The sequence below is a fragment of the Athene cunicularia genome, assembly GCF_003259725.1.
Source record: "Athene cunicularia isolate RWA chromosome 9 unlocalized genomic scaffold, athCun1 chr9_part1, whole genome shotgun sequence".
NCBI classification, from domain to species: domain Eukaryota; kingdom Metazoa; phylum Chordata; class Aves; order Strigiformes; family Strigidae; genus Athene; species Athene cunicularia.
The window spans coordinates 22,952,483-22,974,152 of record NW_020799110.1 but is presented as its reverse complement, the minus strand read 5'-3'; the positions used below and the strand labels follow the sequence as shown (position 1 = coordinate 22,974,152).

Sequence of the window (21,670 nt, the reverse complement as noted above, 5' to 3'; positions counted from 1 at the left end):
GGGTGTCGCTCTGCCAGTGCAAGAATACACATTCCCCTGAATGTGAGCCTAGATGTTAATTTCTTCATCTTTTCCCACTCATTTACGGTTCAGAACAAAACTGACCTTTTAAAACACAATTCTTTAAACAGCCATTTGCCAGCTGGCTTACTACCAAACTTTTCATGCTTTTTTATTGGCTGAGAAGTATGAAAAGCTGGGGTTTTTTGTACCAAAATGCACAATTCTTAATATATATGCTCTTTTAAAATTTTTCTTTTCTTTTTTTTTTTTTTTTTTTTTTCAATGAGGACAACAAAAGTTTTCTGAGTACTGATTTCAATATAATTCACAGATACGCTCAAGAAAAACAAAGTAAATAGTTACCACTTTTCCTGCTTTCCTAATGGTTTGGTATTTGGAAGGATTCATTGCCTTGGTTGACTTTTTAGTTTTCATCTTATCCATCACAGCATAAACTGCAAAGCAGAGCCTTGCCATTCTGGGTAGATCGCAGACATTTATTTCAAACTCTAGTACTTCATTCCAAACGTGATCACTTCTCCCAGATATTTCTGTGCTTACAATAGTTTTACAAAGGAGCTCTGTACCATGGAAAAGACCCGCCCTAACATGAACCTGCAATAAAGAAATGAGAAATTTTAAGCTTGACAGAGAACCTACAGAATTATGCATAGAATATTATACAGAACATACATATATGCATTTCCTCAATATTTCTACCTTGAAAGAAATACTAATTTTGAGGTTTTAAAATGAACCAAATATTTCTTGAGAACAACTTCTTTTTACTTTGCTACTCATGTTCCTGGCCAAATCAAAATATCTACTTGTTTAAATAATGTTGGCTACCAATTTTTTCAGTACTGAATTACATATATTATCACCTAGGACTAATAATAACTCTCTTGTAGTAACAAATACAATATATGAACATAGAAATGCTTCTAACTTATCTAATAGAGAAGGAAATAGTAGGAAACAAACAACTAAGCAGAATGAAGAAGGAATGACTAATTTTCTGAATACAGATTCAAATCTCCAACTAGAACTAACCTGTGCTTCTGAGAAAAGTTTGGGTTTTTTTCAGCTTAAGAAAAAGTTCTTTTTTTATTTAAACTGTTTATAAAAATGTACAGAGAGAACACTGCTGACCCTGGCATCAGAAAACACCTGTAATAATAACTATGTACATAATTCCTAGGAATTATGTTTTGTCTTTAATATTCAGAAACGAAGAAAACAGCTAGCTTGAATGATAAAAATAAGAAACAGGAAAGGAGAAGGGTAAGAAGAGAAAGAAGCTGGAGTAATTGGCACTGAAATTAAGCACATTACAGGTCAATGCTAAGATGTAGCTTATTTCTACATTTCTATTTAGTAACATATGTACACAGAAAACTGCATGTTTCCAAATATTAAATTCTTGGACAGTTTTCCAAGTATTGAAACACTTGGACAGTTTCAACAAAAATGACAAGGAGGTCTTTATTTTTGTTCCCTTAACAAAGACAGAAATATACAATATCAACTTCTTTCACGTAACCTTCCAAAATATCAGTGGGCTTTTTTAATTAAAAAAAACAAAAAACAAAAACAAAAAAAAAAAAAACCCAAAAAACCATCAAACCCAAAAACAAGAGAGAGAAAGAGAGAGAGAGAGTAGAAAAACCCCACAGATGTCATCCTTTGGTCAACACCAAAAAGAAGCTCTCAATGCTACAGTTAAAACTGGTGTTTCAGGTTCCCTATGCTCTTCAGACAACCTTCCCAACATTCCTTTTAAGCTATCATGTTATTTTGGAGCACTGTAAGGAAAAGGCAGAAATATTTAACATTTGGTACAGGGTTTTGGATAAAAATAATTCAACTCTGAATTCTCAACTGACATAGACAAGATCTGTTCTGGGGCAGAGCCTATCTTTCCTCCTTCAAAGGAATAACAGTGTGATGAACATCAAAGCAGTCCCAATCTCGATACAGCTTTTTTTACCTCCCCCAACTACTGCTCAGTACTAAGTTCTCCATTCGTAAACTAGCTCAGATAAACTAGTCATTGCCAAACTGTAATACAGTTTAAATGAAGTCATGTTAGAGAGCAAATCTTGTCTTCAGCCCAGAATAATCCCTGGAGAAGGCATCAGTAACACCAACAGATGGTCTCCAAATAACACCCATTCTGATCATTCTGGACTCCTCTGAAACAACTGCTACCACTGATCAAGAGACTGCTGTCACAGCACAGGCTTTGGCAGAGCTATTAGGTCTTGAAGAACAACACACTGTTATGGGTGACACTCCTCCCTGATACAGGTGCCAGAGGAACATCCGTTGTTAAACTGACTCACTGACTTACATATATGCAGTGCCCATTTCGTTTCCAAGCTTACAATCAATCACTGAAAGAAAAAGTTCAGCTTAGAAAACTACCTTCCCCTGAGTCCCAGCAATACTCATAAGAGCCATTGTTACATATTTTTAGTGTGCACAACTTCATCGTTGTGAACCACCATGAGTTAAAAACAGCAACATGAACATCCATGGAACAGATCACATGAAAGTAATCTTACTTCAGGAAATCTAAACATATACAGACTACATGTGTGTACACATACCTATATGTAACCATGTATGTATATACACAAATATACAATCAAAATTCTTATTGATTACATTTACAGCAGGTTTTTTTATCTCTCTAATTAAAGATTGCAGCTTTATGTTCTACAAAAAGGAAATACGGTGTCTGATGTCAGAGAACTGAAATTGGTTGGTTCATAACCTTCTTGAAACTATACAACAGATGGTCCTTTATTAATTCATTTGGAGATTAATTCTATGTTCAACTGAATTTATAATGAAGTTCCTTTGCTGATTTAAAGATATCTTATGGAAATATGATTACGTCCAGAGTATTACCTGCTTGTGCTTCAACACCAGCAACAGTAAATATTCCAAAATCTGACTGACTTGGATTTTTATTTAAACCAGGAGTTGAAATTCACATTTGCATAACTTTGGATATTGTTTTTTGATTTGCTATCATCTGATACTTTAACTCAATATGACACCACACTTCCCTGACTTTCCTTTAATGATGTAAAAAGGATAAGTGATCAAGTAAAATTTGATAGCAACAAAGCATTGTATTGTTGGAACACACTGCTATTTTTCTTGCTTTTTGGCTAGTTCTAATTCTATGGTTTCCAATCTTGTTAATGTAAGGGACTGGATCCTAGTTTTATTCTTTTCATTATGACACTCCCCTTTTAGTAATGAAATGGTAGGTACTGATGGTGCAGCCAAAGAGTAAGACAAGAAGAAAAGCAATTTTAAATATCATGTATTTGGAAAATTGGGTGTTGGACAGCTGAATGAAGTCACTTGTGCTCTAGGTGAAAATAATCCATCCAGCTCACATTAGTGGAGTGCCACCCATCTGACAGTGTTTGGTTCCCCACTACAAACACTGCATTTACGAACCCTGTTGGTGGTTTCAGCAAAAATGGATGAATATTGGCTTGATCCAAAAGGACAATGAAACAAAAAGAACAATGGCAGTGAATTAAATAGCCTTAGAATCAGGACTAGGAAACAAATCCGTTCTCAATAATGACAATTCCGTAATAGTGTAGACAGACAATGCAGGGAAACATGCACAAGCTTGCAAGATTTCTTATTCAAGGTTTCTGGATTCTTGTTCTTGGGTAACTACAGCACTTTAAAGTTTTCAAGACTAAAACACATTCAAAATACTAAATAATATTTAGATAGTGTCCACAGGCACCAATACCAAAGATTTCTCAATTTTTCCTGTTTTTCCTCAAGTTTACAATCAACATCTTTTTCCTCTAAAAGCCTATTGAAATTGACTAAAACTCACCTTATGTAAGTATGAAGGGGAAAAAAAAAAAACAAACACAGACCTTTGATAGCTATATTGCTTCCAGAATCCACCTTCTCTCTTCCCTTCCCTTTTCTTTTAAAAACTTTAAGAGTCTACAGAATGTAGAGTTAGGAAGATATTACAACTAGTTAAATAATGGTTTAGACAAAGAAAAGGGAAACATCTGGTTTTGCAGACATCCATTTCCAGTCACCCTGTCTCAGGTAGTAAAATTGTAACTATGGTTCATTTAGCTATGTGGTAAAATGTAGTACTGCTAATATACAAGGAGGTCATAACAGCAATTTTGAAAGAAAAAAATGCACTGAGTATCTTGAAAAAAGTATCAGAATAGCAAGTTTCAATGGATAATTGAATTTCTTCCTAATCTACATGACTGGCTATATAATTTATTAATTGTCAAACAAAATAAAGGAAATGAACGTTGTTCTACCTCACAGCAAATGTCTTGTAAGGTCTTAAAGTAGCTATGCAATAAATTCCCATGTGTTAACAACTTGTGGTCTGTAAAACAGTCAGTAGCCCAGTCATGTACATTTTTACAGGAAGTGATACTACAGCTTTTTTTTTTTTCTGTTCAGCACACTTAGAAAATAAAAGACAGATTGTATAGAAGCATGTAGTCCATGCTTAAGACACAGGATATATTCTGGACTACAAAAACACCTTATGTTCCATTGAAAAATGTTTAATATTTCATCTACTTTTGTCTGTCAGATGTTTGATAGTTAACTCTGAATAAACTTATTTCACACCAGTATCAGTAATTTATAGATACCTTAAAAAAAACAAGTACCATATGAACGTTTGTGCCATATCATCCAATTATCAATAATGTTCTAATATACATATCCAACTTCAGACAATAAAGCAATACATTAGCAATAAAGCCAGATTTTAACCAATACTACCAATATACATAGGAATAACTAAAAATGCTTATACTTCTGCTGAATTGAAATCTGTATGACTGAGTTCGCTAAACATTGAAAATCATTAAAATAATGAACAGAATGTCTTCTGATACTAAGTATAGCTACTTACTTTGGCATTTTCTTCTGTATTTAGTTTATTACCCTTTAACAGAATAATCTTGAAAGGGTTGGAAATATCCCATACACTCTGAGAAGGGAAACAAAGATACAAGTTCATTCTTAATCAATAGAACATCTTGAGATATATTTTATAAGCTAAGCATTTTAAGCAAAAGTCATAAATACAAACTAAAAAAAGATGCATTTGCCCTAAAAGGAAAAAAAAAGTTAGAAAAAACACTCAGCTGAAACGGGGGTGGGGGTGAGAAAATGCACACAGCCTGGGGAACAAACAGGAGGAAGTGGAGCTCTGTGCCCAGTCAGAAAGATATGATATCATAGGAGTAACTGACACGTGGTGGGACAACTCAGATGACTGAAAGATTCCAATGGATGGCTATAAACTGTTTCATAAAGACAGGCAGGGAAAAAGAGGTGGAAGAGTCACACTCTACGTTAAGGAGACCCTTGAATGTATAGAAGTCAACTATGGCAATTGCGAAAACCCTACTAAATGCCTCTGGGTCAAGATCAGAGGGATCATCTCCATGGGGGAACTTACAGTAGTCATCTGCTACCAACCTCCAAACCAAGATGATAAGGCCAACAAATCAGTAATTGGGTCATTAAGCAAGCTTTGAGTCAACAGGACCTAGTTCTTATGGGTGACTCCCATGACCCAGACATCTGTTGTTAGAGGACTGCTTCCTCATACCAACATTAGATGTGCCAAGCAGGAATGAGGCACTGCTGGACTTGCTATTCAAAACCCAAGATAACCTGCTCTGTAATATCTGGGTTAGTGATAGCCTTGGCTGCAGTCATCACAATATTACGGAGTTTGGGATCCTGCTCAGCACACTGAAGGTTAGTACTAAGACAAAGGTTTTAGATTTAAGAAGAGCAAACTTCAGCTCACTCAGAACTCAATTGGGAATGGTTCTGTGGGAAGCTTCCACAGAGGATAAAGAAGACAGTGAGTGCTGGGATTTTTTCAAAAACACTCTCCTGGAAGCAAAAGAACAGTCCATCCCCTTTCAAGATAAGGGAAATAGATGGAGCAAGAGACCCTTTCAGATTAACTGCAAGCTTCTGAGTCTGCTCAAAACAAAGATACTAGAGATGGAAAAGTGGATGAACACCCATTGAAAACTACAAGGGCATTGCCAGGACATGCAGAGATACAGTTAGAAAAGCAAAAGCTCAGCTCGAATTGAAATTGCCCAGAGATGTCAAAAACTACAAGACCTACACCCGGAAAATAGCAATAGCACAATCCCAGGCATTGTGATTTATATTCCACAAGTCACTGTTCCTTTCAGGTGTTAGATATGCTCCGTATCAACTTACAGTTGTTGTTCTTGTTTTTTTTGGTGGCAGAGGAAGAGGAAGGTTGGATGATTTTCGGTTTATGGCAGCTTCTATAGCAATCATCTCCTGCTCACACATTTTCTTTATGGTGCAACACTCAACTAGAGTCAGCTGAGGAAGGGTCCTGTTCATCACACAGTTGCGTATATACTAAAAGCCCACAGAAAACAGTTATTACCAGCTAGCAGACTGCTTCTATAGCAACTTTCAATCAAAGAAACCAACAATATATTACAAAGATACAAAGGAAATGGTGCACATGTATTTTACAATTGGAGAGGGCTGCAGACATGAAGAGGAAGTGTATTACTGTTCAGCATAGCTGACCATCCAACGGCACAGGAAGAAAGGTCAAATTTTGGCCAAGGCACCAGAGCGCTGCTACGGTAAGTTCCAAAGAGCTTTATATACCTGAAACTGAATTAACGGGTGATCACCAAAAACATATTCAAGCTTGCCACTAACTTGCAGCACATAGTCAGCAGGATCAACTTCCTCATCTTCTTTTCCATGGATAGTCAAACGTTTTCGGATTGCCAGCTCATTCAGCTTGATGGGATTCATGTTAGGAGACACCTGAAAACTAAATACATCCTAGCAAAACACAAACAGGAATACTGAATATGAAACTTGTCACCGTCAGATGTACAAGGCTTAAATCGTAGCATACACAATAGAACAGGTAGAAATACTTCACTGTTAAAACCAGCCTATTTAACATTCAGAGGTAATGTCTACATCTTCCATGTAATCAGAGTCATCCTAAGCTGCAAAGTGTTCAATTCGCAAACTTTCATAGTATCAGAAGTACTTTTAAGAACACAGAGCTTTATCTTATTGATTCAGCAGTGTTTTAAGGCTTCTAGATCAGGATATTGATCTAGAAGCTTGTATTTTAGAAAGTGAATGAGGGAGACGATAAATCATGCATACATTTTAAAGTATTTAGCAGTACTAGATGTGTTAATTTTTCTTCTTTCAGGCCACTAGCAAGTTATCCTCTTTCTAGATACCATTGTAGTACTCAGAGGGAAAAAAAAGCTTCAAGTAATAAAGCAGAAGAAACTGGTAATGTGAGTTATGTATAAAAAGACCATCTGGTTTGAAGGAGCACAGACAACAGGGCTATCAGCCAATACCTGTAGCATTCTGAATACAACACGGGAGACTCTGCATTTTCAAAGAAAATTTTTAATCAAACCTTTACAGGCTATTTACATATTTCCAAACTACCACTGGTTTTGGTGCGTTCTAAAAAGGTAAAGGTAAGAACATTCTTTTTTATATTAAAGAAGTCTAAATTCATTTGAAGTTCCTAATATAAAAGGTCTCCTGTGAAATCTTTCATCTCCCTTAATCTACCACATCATGCTTTGCACACACTTATTTGCCAAGGTTGATTCAGTAAATTCTGGGATTTTGTTCTTTTATTTACACACACACACACACACACACACACTCCTGAAGATGTAAACATTCTAAAACATGTTACTTACAAACGTGAAGTGTTGTCTGCCTTATATTCTTTTGACTTGTGCTTTATTTACATAGAAGTCTGCTGGTAAGGAGCCAAGCTACCCTAATGGAAAAATCTAACTCTATAGTCAGGCAAAATTCATTCCGTATTTTCTCAGTTTCTGCATAAAAGCTGCCAAACTGTGAAAGCTTTCCTCTCCTATCATAACTGGTAGTGGGTAGACAATGAATGACACTTTTTCTTCCCAGGAAGCTGGTGCTCTACAATTGCTGCCTTACTTCCAAATTGTAGCTCTTTACATGTAGGTCACAGAAATGGGGATCGGTCTCTTTCACTTGCTCCAGAGACAATTGGGTAGCTTTTACAGCTCATCCACACACTCTAGACAAAGACCATTTTAAAATTTTACTCACAATCTTGCAGCGTTCCCACTGAAAGAACACAATGGTCCTCATACCTTCCTATTTAATTCTCCTGAGAATTCTAGTACTCAGTGCAAGTAGTAAAGTCTGGAACAGAGTTTACTGCTCTGAAAAGCAGCTCAAATTTGAACTGTTAATAGCTCTGAAGGTCAGAACTGGCAGCAGAAGCATTCGAAACATTTGAAATGTCAGCAGCCTAAGCTATTACAGTGGCAGGCAAATACATTCTGCCCCAGTATGAACTTTTCCACTGCTTTTGTGCTGTTATCATATGCATATATACAAAATATTTCAATCAAAAGCTGACAAACACACAGATATTCTCACTCCTGGACAACTACAAGTCATCTAATAAGACAAAGAGGACTGGAAAAAGGTTTAATCATAAAAACATTTATGCACCCAACATCAGCTAGTGTTACCAGCCACCAAATTTAGTATTCACCTCTGCATTTTCTGTTTCCAGAGTCAGGTAGGATTTTACCATTTTGGACTTTTTTTTTTTAAGTTAAAAAGATATAGTATCAGAAATAATATGGTTTTGCAAATAAAATCAGCTGAATCATTAGAAAATCAGTATCTAGCACCTGAGTGAAAATGGACAAATGCAGCCTGATATATTTAAACACTTGTGAGATTTTAAGATTTACAGCGATGATTCCTCACTGTTACCCAAAAGAACATAGTACAAAAATGAATGGGAATGCTGGGCTCAAGTAGCATCACAGCAACTTCAACATCAAAAAACTGAAGCAAAAATCATTTTAGGTAGAAACTAAAATTTATTTTAAAAATAAACTATGAATTTGTTAGCCAAAACAGAAAAGTTAACTCTAAGTCTCAGCTAGTGATTTAATCTATGTGAATGTCTAGCGTAGAGAATACAAATTCCTCAGTTTTAAAAATTTATTACTCAACCTAATGAGCAGATCAACGCCAAAGTTGTTCAACAATGAATCCCAGAGAAGGGTGGTGAATGTGGCACTTCCCAATTCACCAGCATCCCCTGAGCCTAAAATACAATGCTAGTGAAGCCCCACAGTAACAGTTGGCCAAGAAGTCCTGACAACTTTGAATTACATTCTGCTTTGAATTATGTTCTGTGAATGTGAAATACAGAATACACAAGTTGTACATTTTGACTTTAGAAGCAAAACTGTAATTTGACTTTAGAAGTTCAGTTCACAACTGTAGGTTTGTGTTCTCTCTTGAAAGAGTAGAGGATCCTGGTGAAAGAATTTACATTTCAAAGCAAACACCACAGTGTTAGTATTCTATTTCATTTACATCCTTGATCAATCACATGCTAATTCAGATCAGGATCAAGAACAATACATGAAATGTGATGAACAATCATTCCTACCTGGCAGTTATCAAAATGAACAGCCACTACAAGATTTCCACTATAGAGCTTATCTTGGAAGCTCTCTGGGATAACAGGCTCCTGTTCTGGTGGGTAAGTGTGCTTTAACCAGTCCATCCAGGAGAGACCCACAAGCGACTGAATCTTTTCCTCACTGATTCTCCGCATTTTAGCTCGGAAGTCATTCACTTCAGGATCTTGTAAGGCATCGAATTCATGGAGACCTGAGAGAATTCAAGGAAGCAGAAGGATACATACCTGTACAAGTACCACCCATCTATTTACCATGACAATCAAATCTCTATTATATTTAAGTTAAGGTTACATAAGTGGTTTTCTTCAGACATTCCATCTAAAACAGGTGCTCAAAAGTGAGTTGGGTTCTACATTGTCCTGTACTTCAGTGGACTTCCAAAGTTACTTGCTCAATTCCCACGCAACCTGGCATGAGAGTTTAAACAGCAAGAACCAATACCTCTTTAGGTACTACTAAACAGAAAAGCCAACATCATCCTGAGTTCAAGATAGTTTGGAAAGTTTTAAGTCTCTCCTCACCAGAACAAATGCAAAGAAAGCACAGCAAATGTATCATAAAGACCATAGAGAGGAGGAAGTGTCTGCAAACTGGTTTTTTTAATCCCAAAGATTATATCATCTTTTCAATTTTGTTTAAAAGTCATAAAAGAAGGATAGTGGGACTGTAAACAAAATTTATTCTTGAATTTTCCTTGTGATTAAAATCTTCTACTCAAGTCAAAATGACAGGACTGAAATTTCAACCAATCCAAGATCAGTAAAGTTCCTTTTCTAAAATACGTAAAGAGAGAATACGCAGTGGAGAGTACACACAGCTGTGATTCTTCAGCACTTCAGGAAGTATAGGGCCTGCAAGTGTTTCTTTCTTTCTTTTCTCCTTTGAAGGACATTGTCCAAATTACACAAAGCACTGAACACCTTTTAAAGGCAGAACACTAAGTTTAAGCTTTTTTTGCACTGCTAAGGTACAGAATGGGGGCTGCATAAGGAAGGACCTCATACAGCTATAATAAGCAAAATATTCAATTAAAGAATGTGAATCTCAGAATCTGTCAGAATAAGTCTGAATGGTTAAATGGCTGTTTCCATTGTCAGTTTTAACAAATAGGCAGACAGTGTACTGCTAAAATCTAAACAAAACCTGCAGTCTTTATAAAAGAGTAACAATGGTCCATTGTTTTAAAACAAGAGGTATGACCTCACATGACCCTGTCAATCTTGATTGTATAACCAGCAGAGTAGCTTTAAAAGCTGAAAATTCTGAAATAACATCAAGAACAAGTTACTGTGAAACCTTTAAAAATAGCTTTTCATTGTTTGCTGAAAATCAGTGCCACAACTGAGAGCAAAACCAAGAATTATACTGTTAAACAACTCAGAAACCATGTATAACAAACCCGTAATCATTTCTAGTTCCTTCTGGGTATCCATTTTTCTGTAGGCTACTTATAATAACACTTCTCAGGGATTATGCTTTCCTTCGCTTAGTAATCATATTACAGATTTTCCCTCATCTACTAAGACAAAATTTGTTCTTGATTGATAGAACAATACAACACAGTGCCAAAATACAATACAGAAAGTAGCTTTCAACAGCTTTCAAATGTTTCATCTTGAGTATTTAAATTCATTTAAACCACATCAGTATTAGTTTGAGAAAAGAGAATTTTGTCAAGGAAATACGGGTTGGAGTTTTTAAAAATTTTTATTTTTCCACTGTTACCTGCCTAATTAAGACCCTCCTACAAAACCAAGTTTACCCTGATTTAAAAAAAAAAAAAAAGTTATTACCTTTGCCTATAAGGACACCTATTTTAGAATCCAATTTTTCTCCTGGATCACAATTCCTTGTCACTAGTTTAAGGACAGGAAGAAAGGGTCTAACATCACAAAGTCTCCGTGTTTCGTCCTCTAATTCTTCGTGTACAGCAGTCTGATTCACACATGAGAACATGTAAGAGTCAATCTCCATGAGGAGGTGAAAGAGGGGATAGGCATGTGCCTGCTTCCATAACAGCTGCAAAGAAAATAAAGAAATACATGAAGCAAAACAAGAAACCATGGACATATCTTGTGGCACTGATGGTAACATTAATTTTCATTTATGTTCAAAAAAAGAGTAGATGTTTGCTAACTTGGTTTCTTTTTATCCCTGTAAATCTTTTATATATTTAATTTGTCTTGTTTGTAGTCTCTATCTTGGTATTATTTTGAAGCAGCAACCTGTGTGCATAAATACCCCCAGCAGTAAAAAACCCACAGGGACAAGTACTATGAGGTGATGAGAGAAGGGCAGCACTAACACACATCCTGACACTTACCCTGGGATTGACCCACCACAGCCCTATTTGCAGTGAAGTTGCAGGACTGCAACTGTCACTACAGAAACAAAGCACTTACTAGTTTTGGACTCAGACGTTCCTGACACTGACCACCAAACTGTCACTCTCCTCCATCCATTCCTAGAGCTTCCTATCAAAATCCTTCTCCCTCGAGACATGTCTATACTTTTTCCTGTAATTATTGTAATATATAGACAACAAGTTCCCACTATGGAACTAATTCCTGAGTAAAAAAAAATAATCCTGTTTTCTGTCTTTAAGTTAATTTTTTTTACACTACTGGCAGGCCACTAAGACATGCAAGTCACCCACAGAACACTAACTAATGTTTTACTGAACTGAATACTTAAGTAGCAGATTACACCTTAAGTAACACCAACGTATCAAATACATGAAATTATAAAATCCTTAGCAGAAAACAGAACTTAGAATTAAATAGAGCTTTCCCAAACTAAATACTATTCAAATCTTTGTGAGATATTTTAAGTTTACATTTTATGGATTTGTTTCTGAAACTTATTTTGAAACAGGAACTGCAAGTAATAACACAATGGCAAAAACCTCTTTTCAAACTGAAGCTGAACCAAACTCCTCTTGCTGAACTGAACATACCTGCAGATATTTCATAGCTCTGAACAATGAATTCTGCCTTCCAGAAACGTATTCCAGTATATTTTGCTCAGTTGATTGAGAGTTGAATTCAGCAAATACCTTTGGTTTAGAGCAAAAATTCCAACAACAGTATCAAAAGATCAACTAACTCTATTATTGCCTCTGTGGTTTTCTCCATTAGCTAATTATAATGATTAAAAAAACTGTACCTTTTTGTTTCCCCCAAATTGTCTGACTTCAACTTCCAGCTACTGGTACTTGCATCCCTTAATGACTGTAAAACTTCAAAAGCCATGAAGTCCCTGAAACTGACTTCCAATGTCTACAGAAATTAAAAATTCTTCAACCCTCACGTAATAGGCTATTTTTTTTCTTTTCTCTTATTTTAATCTTAATCTTAACACTTCCTCTCAAATTCTCTATTTATACATCCAAGGGTCCACAAATGAAGCCTTGTCATAGCAATGTAGTGGGACTAAAAGTACTAATCCAGTATGTCACCAGTCTTCATTATTGTTTTGTTTGCAAATACAGTGATTTCCACGGAAGTCCTCTGTAGTTAGGCTCAACATTTCTTTTCTTTGAAAAACAGCTAATTATCAACAGTACCTGTTTACAGAACGCTGTTTCAGTGTGTCACAACCATCAGGAAAACCAGACAGCTTAGTTCAAGTCCCTTATTGTTGTCATTTACACACATTTTTCAAATTCTTTATCAGTTGAAATTACTATCAGCTATTCCATTATCTTACCTACCAACTAACCTGTAATTGCCCAGGTAACTCTTACTAAAACAATGACATTTTTCCAGTCAGATTTCAAGTATTTGAGTATAGCACAAGACTTATTTCTCGGATCGCTTCAATTTCTAGCAACACTCTCACTTCTACTAAAATATTAAGTGGTCTGCTGCATGAAAAAAACCTTCAGTGTCTAGAATGTCTTAAATTAGAAGTACAATAAATTATATGAAGCTACTACTGATACAAAAGAAATAATTTCTACAAACAAGTGAATACTGTCAGACTGAATAGAAATGAAAAACAATGTCCTTATTTACCAGACAATGCAATGGAATGAGAAATCACAGTTCTTTATTTCGTCAGAAGTTTATTATGCTTAAGGAGCAGATTAGTTGGTGTTACAATTCACCCACTAATTCCACAGTAGCTTTTCTAAATGCCCTCACGTGGCCATTAAATGATGAAAGGTCAGTAAATTATTTGTTAGTATCTGTGGTTATTTCCTTACATGCTCCCCTTCGATTTGAGTATTTCCTCACTTAAGTGATGCCCTAACAAGGCACTCGTACACAACCTTTAAGAAGCGGCATACATTGTTTTTAAAGCATCTATCTTTGGTGTCAGTCAAAAAAAGCAGGAGCGCAATCTGTGACTTCTATATTAAAATCAAACTAGACACAGTGTCTCCTGTTTGCACACTAATCGGAGAAATATTAAAACAACATACAGTGTATTACCAATCTGTTAAAAAAAGGTTTAGATATAGCAATAGAGTATTAATATAGAGCTATTAGAATAATCTCTGCTGAAGTGTAACCATCAGTAAGAAGTAATTTCTCCGAACCTTGCTATCTGCCCAAAAATATTGTAAACCCCCAGACACATATACATCCTTACTAATTAACCTGCTATATGTGTGCCTTCAATACATTATTTTTTTATGCCTACTCAAATTCATTATTTGATTTGCCAAAAGGCACATAAATCAGAAACAGCACTCATTCCAACTATGTTAACTTTTAAATTAATTGACTATTTGGTATTACCTGTTTAATATGAGATATGGTGGCATCTCGAGGGACATCCAGGTTGATGTAGATTCCAGTGGGCAACAAGAAGTCCACAGATATCGAGCCATCAGCACCAATCTGTGAATCCACTGCCCAGATGTCAAGGCTGTCTGTCACGGCAGGAGGCATTATGGAATCTCAATAATATCATAACCACATGGCCTTGGGGAAAAAGAAAATTAAAATTCAGTATACTTAACCTTTTATAATTAGACACACATTTTAAAGCCTTTGCAAAGTTTACATAAGCCTGCTTGTACAGCTCAGCTTGCAAGTCTGGGGTCTCAAATGCCAAAATTGCAAACACATAAGCACAGTTTTACTTATTAATTCCATTTAGTATAACAGAAGCACTTGCCTGGTAAAGCACTATTGTTGAGATGGTTTATTTCATTAAGACAAAGTAATAAGAGACAAAACTAACTAATTAGAGGTTAGCTAAAGCAAAAGCAGAAATTAATTTTAGATTTTCTCTAAACCTACATAAAATACAATCAAAGCAAACTTCTGGGATGAAGCATGGCAATATTTAACACAAAGGCACATGATCTATTTTATAATTGTTTTTGAAAATTTCCTGCTAAGTTATGTACGGATGTGGCCAGAGTGACATAATCAACTTGAAAGTCTATATTAATTGTAGGAAAAGATTCTTCAACTCTATTAGAAAGTGTCATTTTCCTCTAAAGATATTTATCTCCATTTGCTTTCACCCTTGAAAGATCATCTCCAATGAATTCAACCCACTGTAAATGACATCCACTGTGGGGTAGGGGGAAACCTTTTGTTTGATCTACTTCAACTCATCTCACTGGCTTCCTGATTACTTGTCCTTCCCATTTCAAAACATTTTTATTTAGTCTTAATTCTATCACTTGTTTTTCCTGACTTTCCAAGTCTTATCGTTTGATAACCACTCTTTAAAGATGCATTTTCCCCTCAATCACTATTCACTGAAGTATTTACCATATTCTTCATCCAGACAATGCTCTTCAGCTGACAAATAGATGGGAAGTGTTGTTAACATGCTGTTGGGTAAAGCACTTCTCCAATAAAGACAAGTTACCTTTCTAATTCCTGTTGGACATCACAAGATGTGGGAAACCACCATTTGTAAAAATATAAGCCAGAACGTGCAACTTCACTATTATTACAGCTTTCCACTAATTTTATCACTCCTTCCCTTCTCTTCTAGATCCCTTCCCTGCTAAAATCAGGCCTGTTCTGCTCAAGTGAAGGTATTTCACTTATTACAGCACCAGCAGAAAAAGCAGGATATAACCAATACACTCGGTTGCTGTTCTTTATAGAGCAGGTTCAAACAAGTTCATCAGCAAATGAAAAAAAAATAGCACAACAGCTTTCTGAAATCCAGTCACTACTGCTGACTACATTGCTAAAAAGTCTGTTTGACACACAATATTTTCCCCTTTTTGTTAAGACACTAGGCAAAATTTGTTCTCAAAAGGTAGTCCTTTCTACAGGTGCTAAACATACTAAGGTTATACCAAGATACAGTAAAGGACTGCTTAAGCTGGTCATGTAATTGAATTACTGATAATTATCATGCTGTGCAATTTTTCCAAGTGTATATGTATTTATGAATACAGCTTTAAATCCCCAAACACTTTATTACTATTCTTTACCCAAAACAAGCAACCAGGAGATCTTTTTATAATGCTCTATATTTGAACCCTCCACAGACCTCCTGGAGACCAACTAAATCGTAACAAAGGTGTTTTGTTCCCCTCCCTCGTCAGCTTTTTTCTTTATAAAACATCTTAGTTTAGGAAAAGTCATACCACCAGCTACTAATTCCAAATGTTACAATATGCAGGAGATAACTTTGCCTGATACTCATATCTCACAGAAATTCAACTCTTCAAAATTGGTAGGCTTTTAAATCAAACAAATAATTGTCATATCCTTAATTAACAACAAAACCCAAGTAGTACTTCAGAAAGTCTCTTCGTAATCCCTTGCTTGATACAGACAGCTTGCAATGAAATAAATAAATAAGCAAGCAAGCAGGGGAATGATGACTGTGCCTACAACGGACAATAGAACATGCCAGCAGCACAAAAATCAACTACTACAGAAGCGTAACTTTTTATGACAAATAGGCTATTAGTATTTTGAACATATTGTAAAGGGCTGTTCAGTGCTTTTACTGATCATCATTGTTAAACGATTTAAATCACCACTTTAGAATGTTCACAGTCCATCTCTGCCTCATTCCTCAGTACTGGTTTCTATCCCTCCAGTTACCGTAAATATATAAAATTGTTCATCTGATATTTGGAAAAATTCAGAAGATTAATATCTCCAGCAGAGAAAGAGGGTTGACTGGAAAGAACTGTAATCTCCTAAAGTTTACCAGTCACCAGTGGGATAACAAGTCCCAGACCCGCATGGAGCCCACCTAAATACTCAAAGCACGTATTTGGTACCACAGATGTGCTACTATCAGCTTGCCAGTTCAAAGCTGCCTTAGACATGAGACACAACACTTAAGTCTCACCTCTAAATGACATGTAAATATACTGAATAATGAGACCCAGGTAATTTCAAAACCTTTCCATTCAGCCTTCACAAACTTGTGAAGACCCACACAAGCATGACTGTTGCCAACTTGTCTTGTTACCACACTAAACATGTGGATCACTTAGTATTTTGCTTGTACTAGATGAAAATATAGTATAATTTTCATTACAGGCAAACAAAAAACCCTCTAACTTTCAGAAAGTATAACTACATAAAGAAAAATATTTTTCCTCAATAGAAGCAACAATTAGGGAGCTCCTATCATCATCAATATCAAAAACCGTTTATCACCATCAGGTCCTCATTCCCCCGAAAATCCACCACACTGCACCACAAAAGCACAGCAAACCAATTGGAGGTGCGGGCATAGGCCTGGTGAAAATGACAAATCAGATATGAAACTATTTAATCTTACTTACCAGATATTTACACATCTATCCTTTCACTCATCAGTGGGTGCGGAAATCCCATCATGCAACACAGACTACACTATTACAGCATCTACCCCCAAAAAATCTAGAGAAAATGCAGTGTTCCTCATTACCAATCAGTATATCTTTAACAAATTAGTTAAGGTAGTTTCTAACAAGGTAAGTACTATATAATGGGATACCATTTCTGTTCCTCCATCCAGCTACTTCTACCCATAAAATCTTGGCTGCAATTTTGTTGTAACTGAGAATAGTCATCACAGAAAAAACATCTGAAGCTTTTTCATACTTGTACACATATACAGTATATTTTCAGTTATTTTCTGTGGTCAGCATGGTAAAATAAAGTGATATCGCCATTATAAAGCATTACTTTAACAGGTACAGCAGCATGGAAAACATTAATTTGTTCTATGTAGTTATTTTGCTCATAATTCCTATTTTGATTCAGCATAAGAACTTTTCTATTTTCATCCTCTTTCTAATGTTTTCCCACAACATTTGCAATTGTTGAAACCACTTTAGTGCACCAACAAGAGTTTGAAATGCTCAAAGAAGCAAGACTTAAAAATGCTGTTAACATACCCTATAACCTACACACCACAACACAGAGTTATGCAGTCCTTCTATGATACTTGTTTGTAATTACAGACTTCAAACACAGACATCAGAATCTTTTAAAATTCCATTTCAATTTTCAATTAAAAAGAGAAGAGCAATCATCACACCAATCTGAGCATGCTGGGAAGCTATTCTTGCTTTCAGGCACTTACTTAATATTTCCTTCCTCAAGGAAACAGCTTAGTGTCTTTTACAGTCAGCACCCAATTTCCACCAGCAGCTGACATCACAGGGGTCAAGAGAGAACAAGTATTTATACTGAGAATAAATACGGATTGGCAACGTAAGACGGCTGTGAGCATGAGTCATGAGCCAAACCATAAAATGTGTGGTGGCACTAGTGACTAACAATATCACATCTAGTAACTGAAACAAAGGCAGAAAGCCATCTGGACTGGGAGCAATAACACCAGAGACATTTTAAACAACTTCCAGCTAAAGGAAAAAACCAACAATCAAAATAATAATAAAAAGCTATTTCAGGCTGTCAACCTCATAGCTATTCTTGCCTAATGTCACAGTAAAAACAACTTCTCACACAAAAGAAGGAAGTAATTAAAACAGTATTTAATCTTGGCCACTCAAGTATCTAATCAATGATTATTTGGATTTAACAGCAGCAAAGCCCAATACTAAATGCTTTTCTAAGTCACAGGTACATACTATTGACAGAGAGCATTCAAACCTTCCCATGTAAAATATAAATTTTCTCTAAACTTAACACGTTTCAGCTTTGTATGTATATACACATACGCTCTTAATCGCAAAACCACGCAATTTGTATTTGTTCTGAAAGAGCTGCTTAGATTAACGGAAAGAAATGGAACACAGTTTAGAAGAACATCTGCAGAATGAGAAAAAGAGAAAGAAAATTTAACATTCACATTTATTTATTTATTTAATGTACACAAACAAGAAGCCCTACAAGATTTCTCAAACCAAGACAACTGCCTGCGATTTTTGTATCTATAAATCAGTACATCTGGTACGTGCACCAAGCATTAAGACTGAAGTGGAACAACTATCACTACAAGCTGTCAACATCTAGGTGACACACTCCAGGTGAAGCTGGATGACACAATGCCGTGCTCACTGCTGGCTAGAGGGGAATGGCTACACCCTCCCTTCTGCTCCGGGCTGCCCAGTTCTGCTCCCCTGCCTAACTCCTGTTGCAGCACACCTCAAGTCTCCTCATGAACTGTTTCAGCTTATCATCCAGGTGGTACCAATGAGTAATTTTCTTTCACATTATCTAGTTGAGTCAAACCACAGAAGCATATAAGGAGTACCAGAGCCCCTGAAAGGAGATGAATGGAAGCACGATCTCCTCGGCAGCAGCAAGCCTCCAGACTGTTAGAGCATTTCAGGTAACTGCAGCCTCAAAATGTGGTTTTACAACTGGCGAAAACTGACAGAAGATCATACTGCCCTTTCTGTCAGCAAGATAAGAGCAATGATCCAACTGAGATTTTAGGTATTTCTCTTCTTTAAAGTTAGTTTTCAGTCAAAACAGCTTTCTAAGCAGGCACGCTGCATGAAAACAGAAAGAAGGTCGTGGTAACACTTAGCCAAGAACAGGGCAGGACCATCTCTTCTGAAAGCAGACCAGATTTTGAGCAACTTAAGCCACACAAGAAATAACACTTCCATTTGCTTTCATCAGGGAGAAAGAATTTCCAAATAAAAGACAATTAAAATTCTAAATGCCTAAAGCAATATGAATACTTCACCCTAACACAGTTCCAGGTAGGTAAAAAGAGAGGGAGGAATCTAGTGACCCATACAGTGTTACATAGATTTTTCATCACTGATGTCTTCCATAAACATTCACTTGTCCTGATATTGCTTCACAGACCAGACTCTTTCATCACAGAAGCGATGTAAGCTGGTTTTGTCTTCATTACAGATTCCTGCAGAGGGTGAGAATTTCCTTTGTGAAATCAATGTGAAAGTTACAGAATTTAATTTTCTGTCTTTCCTCTGTATTGTGACCTTGATTAAAAGATATTCAGACTTTTTAAGCGGGAGAGACCAGTCAGCAGACCACAGTCCCTGAACAACTATTGAGAACAGCTATGTGTTCCCAGGCACAGGGTTCTTCATTGTTGTTCTTGTTTTGTTGTGGGGCTTGTGTATGTGTGTGTAGAGGTGTTTAGTTTTGTTTTTTAAAGGACTTTCCATCTCTAGACAGATAGAAGAATTTGCTCTAGTGCAAATAGCCTCATTCCAGAAGCCAAAAGACCTTGTAGCTTCACCACCATCCCCCAACAAAAATATAACTCATCATCTAACCAAAAAGAGACCACTAGGAAAGGAAAAAAGAAAATAAACAAACAAACAAAAAAGCCATACCAGAACCAAGCTGCTTCTTCATTGATTCCTAAAAGGGATTCAGGAGAGTTGACAGTCAGAAGTAAGCTACGCATATTTTTCTGTGAATTGCAGCCCAGTCACTTTTTTCCTAACCAAAACATAGAACTAGAACCACACATGCCTGGGCTATACAGTGCAGTTAGTTACAAAAGCAGCCTGTAAAAATAACACAGACAAAGCTTCCAGCAAGTGTCAGTCACCAGCAGAACCACTGGAACATTACACAATATCAATTAACAAAACCCAGGCATTAAGAACATCCCCAAGAGTTACAAGACTTATCTTTTAGACTAAAGGATCAGTAGGGTTTAGAAGCTGTGGTTACAAGTTGGGGTTCTGTGTCCTTACTGTAAGCCATCCACTCAGAAGCTCATTCTGTTTTGCTGAGAAGGCAGGCAAGACCAGTTTGTAGCAAACACTTTCATCATGACTACTTCAGGACAAGAGCACTGAGAGCCCAGGACCACCCAGCTGCAAAGGTTTCACACCACTGCTTTAAGAGTTGGTGAACTCAGTTCTACCAGTGTAGAGTAGTTGTAAAGGAATTAAATCCAGGAGGTGCAAATATCAGACATAAACCAGTGCCAACCAAAAAGATATGAAGGGCAAAGTGAATCATGGGGGAGATTTCATAAAGTTACCCTGAAATAAAGAGCTGAACAAGAGCATGCTCAGAGAGAGCGAGCCTGTCTAATTTTTTGCAGTGCCTTCAGATACAGAGTAACAATGCAATGAACTTTCCTTTGAAAGTAATTTATCATATTAGCAAAAGACTTGGACGAAAAAGTACTCACAAATCCACATGGACTGTTACCAACACCCAACATTAATCTATGTGGTCTGAGTTCTTCTAAAACCAGCATTATGAAGAATGCACCAATTATGAAATTTCACACTAGGTCATTAAGTTAGAAATCTGCCTTTACTGGTGAACTCACCACAAATCCCCTGACACCCATCCACTGAGGTGTATTTTTATGTTATTAAAAGAAGACCAATGTAAAATCCAATGCAACATTCAATCTATTATCCTGAAGCATAATCAAAAAGAATAGTAATAAAAGAAGCTGCAAGGAAGCTGGTAAATATAAACACCCACATAACACAGTGTTAAGAGGAAAACTCTGATGCCCTGTTGTCTCATAGCACTTATTCTCCTGGACTGCCTAATAGCACCAAGAAAATCTAGTCTTCAGACAATTCTTTAGAAGAGATACTATACACCTAAACTTATGTCACCTATCCCCAAAATGTGGTTACAGTTCTTTCAGGATACAAGAAGTATGCTACCCCAAATAGATGGCAAAAAGTTGGGGGTGGGGGG

At 36.4% G+C, this 21,670-nt stretch overlaps 1 protein-coding gene across 2 annotated transcripts in view; it reads right to left on the bottom strand.

Annotated features, from left to right (window-relative positions):
- PIK3CB (phosphatidylinositol-4,5-bisphosphate 3-kinase catalytic subunit beta) overlaps positions 1-21,670 on the bottom strand; it is a 103,944-nt gene that overhangs the window by 33,528 nt on the left and 48,746 nt on the right. For both annotated transcript variants that reach the window (XM_026855031.1, XM_026855032.1), the window contains 7 exons: positions 14,354-14,539; positions 11,402-11,627; positions 9,575-9,798; positions 6,724-6,906; positions 6,292-6,462; positions 4,952-5,029; positions 367-618 (listed from right to left, as the gene is read on the bottom strand). In XM_026855031.1, coding sequence (XP_026710832.1) covers positions 367-618; positions 4,952-5,029; positions 6,292-6,462; positions 6,724-6,906; positions 9,575-9,798; positions 11,402-11,627; positions 14,354-14,506 — 1,287 coding nt within the window. In that variant the 5' untranslated portion in view covers positions 14,507-14,539. The remainder of the gene's footprint in view (positions 1-366; positions 619-4,951; positions 5,030-6,291; positions 6,463-6,723; positions 6,907-9,574; positions 9,799-11,401; positions 11,628-14,353; positions 14,540-21,670) is intronic.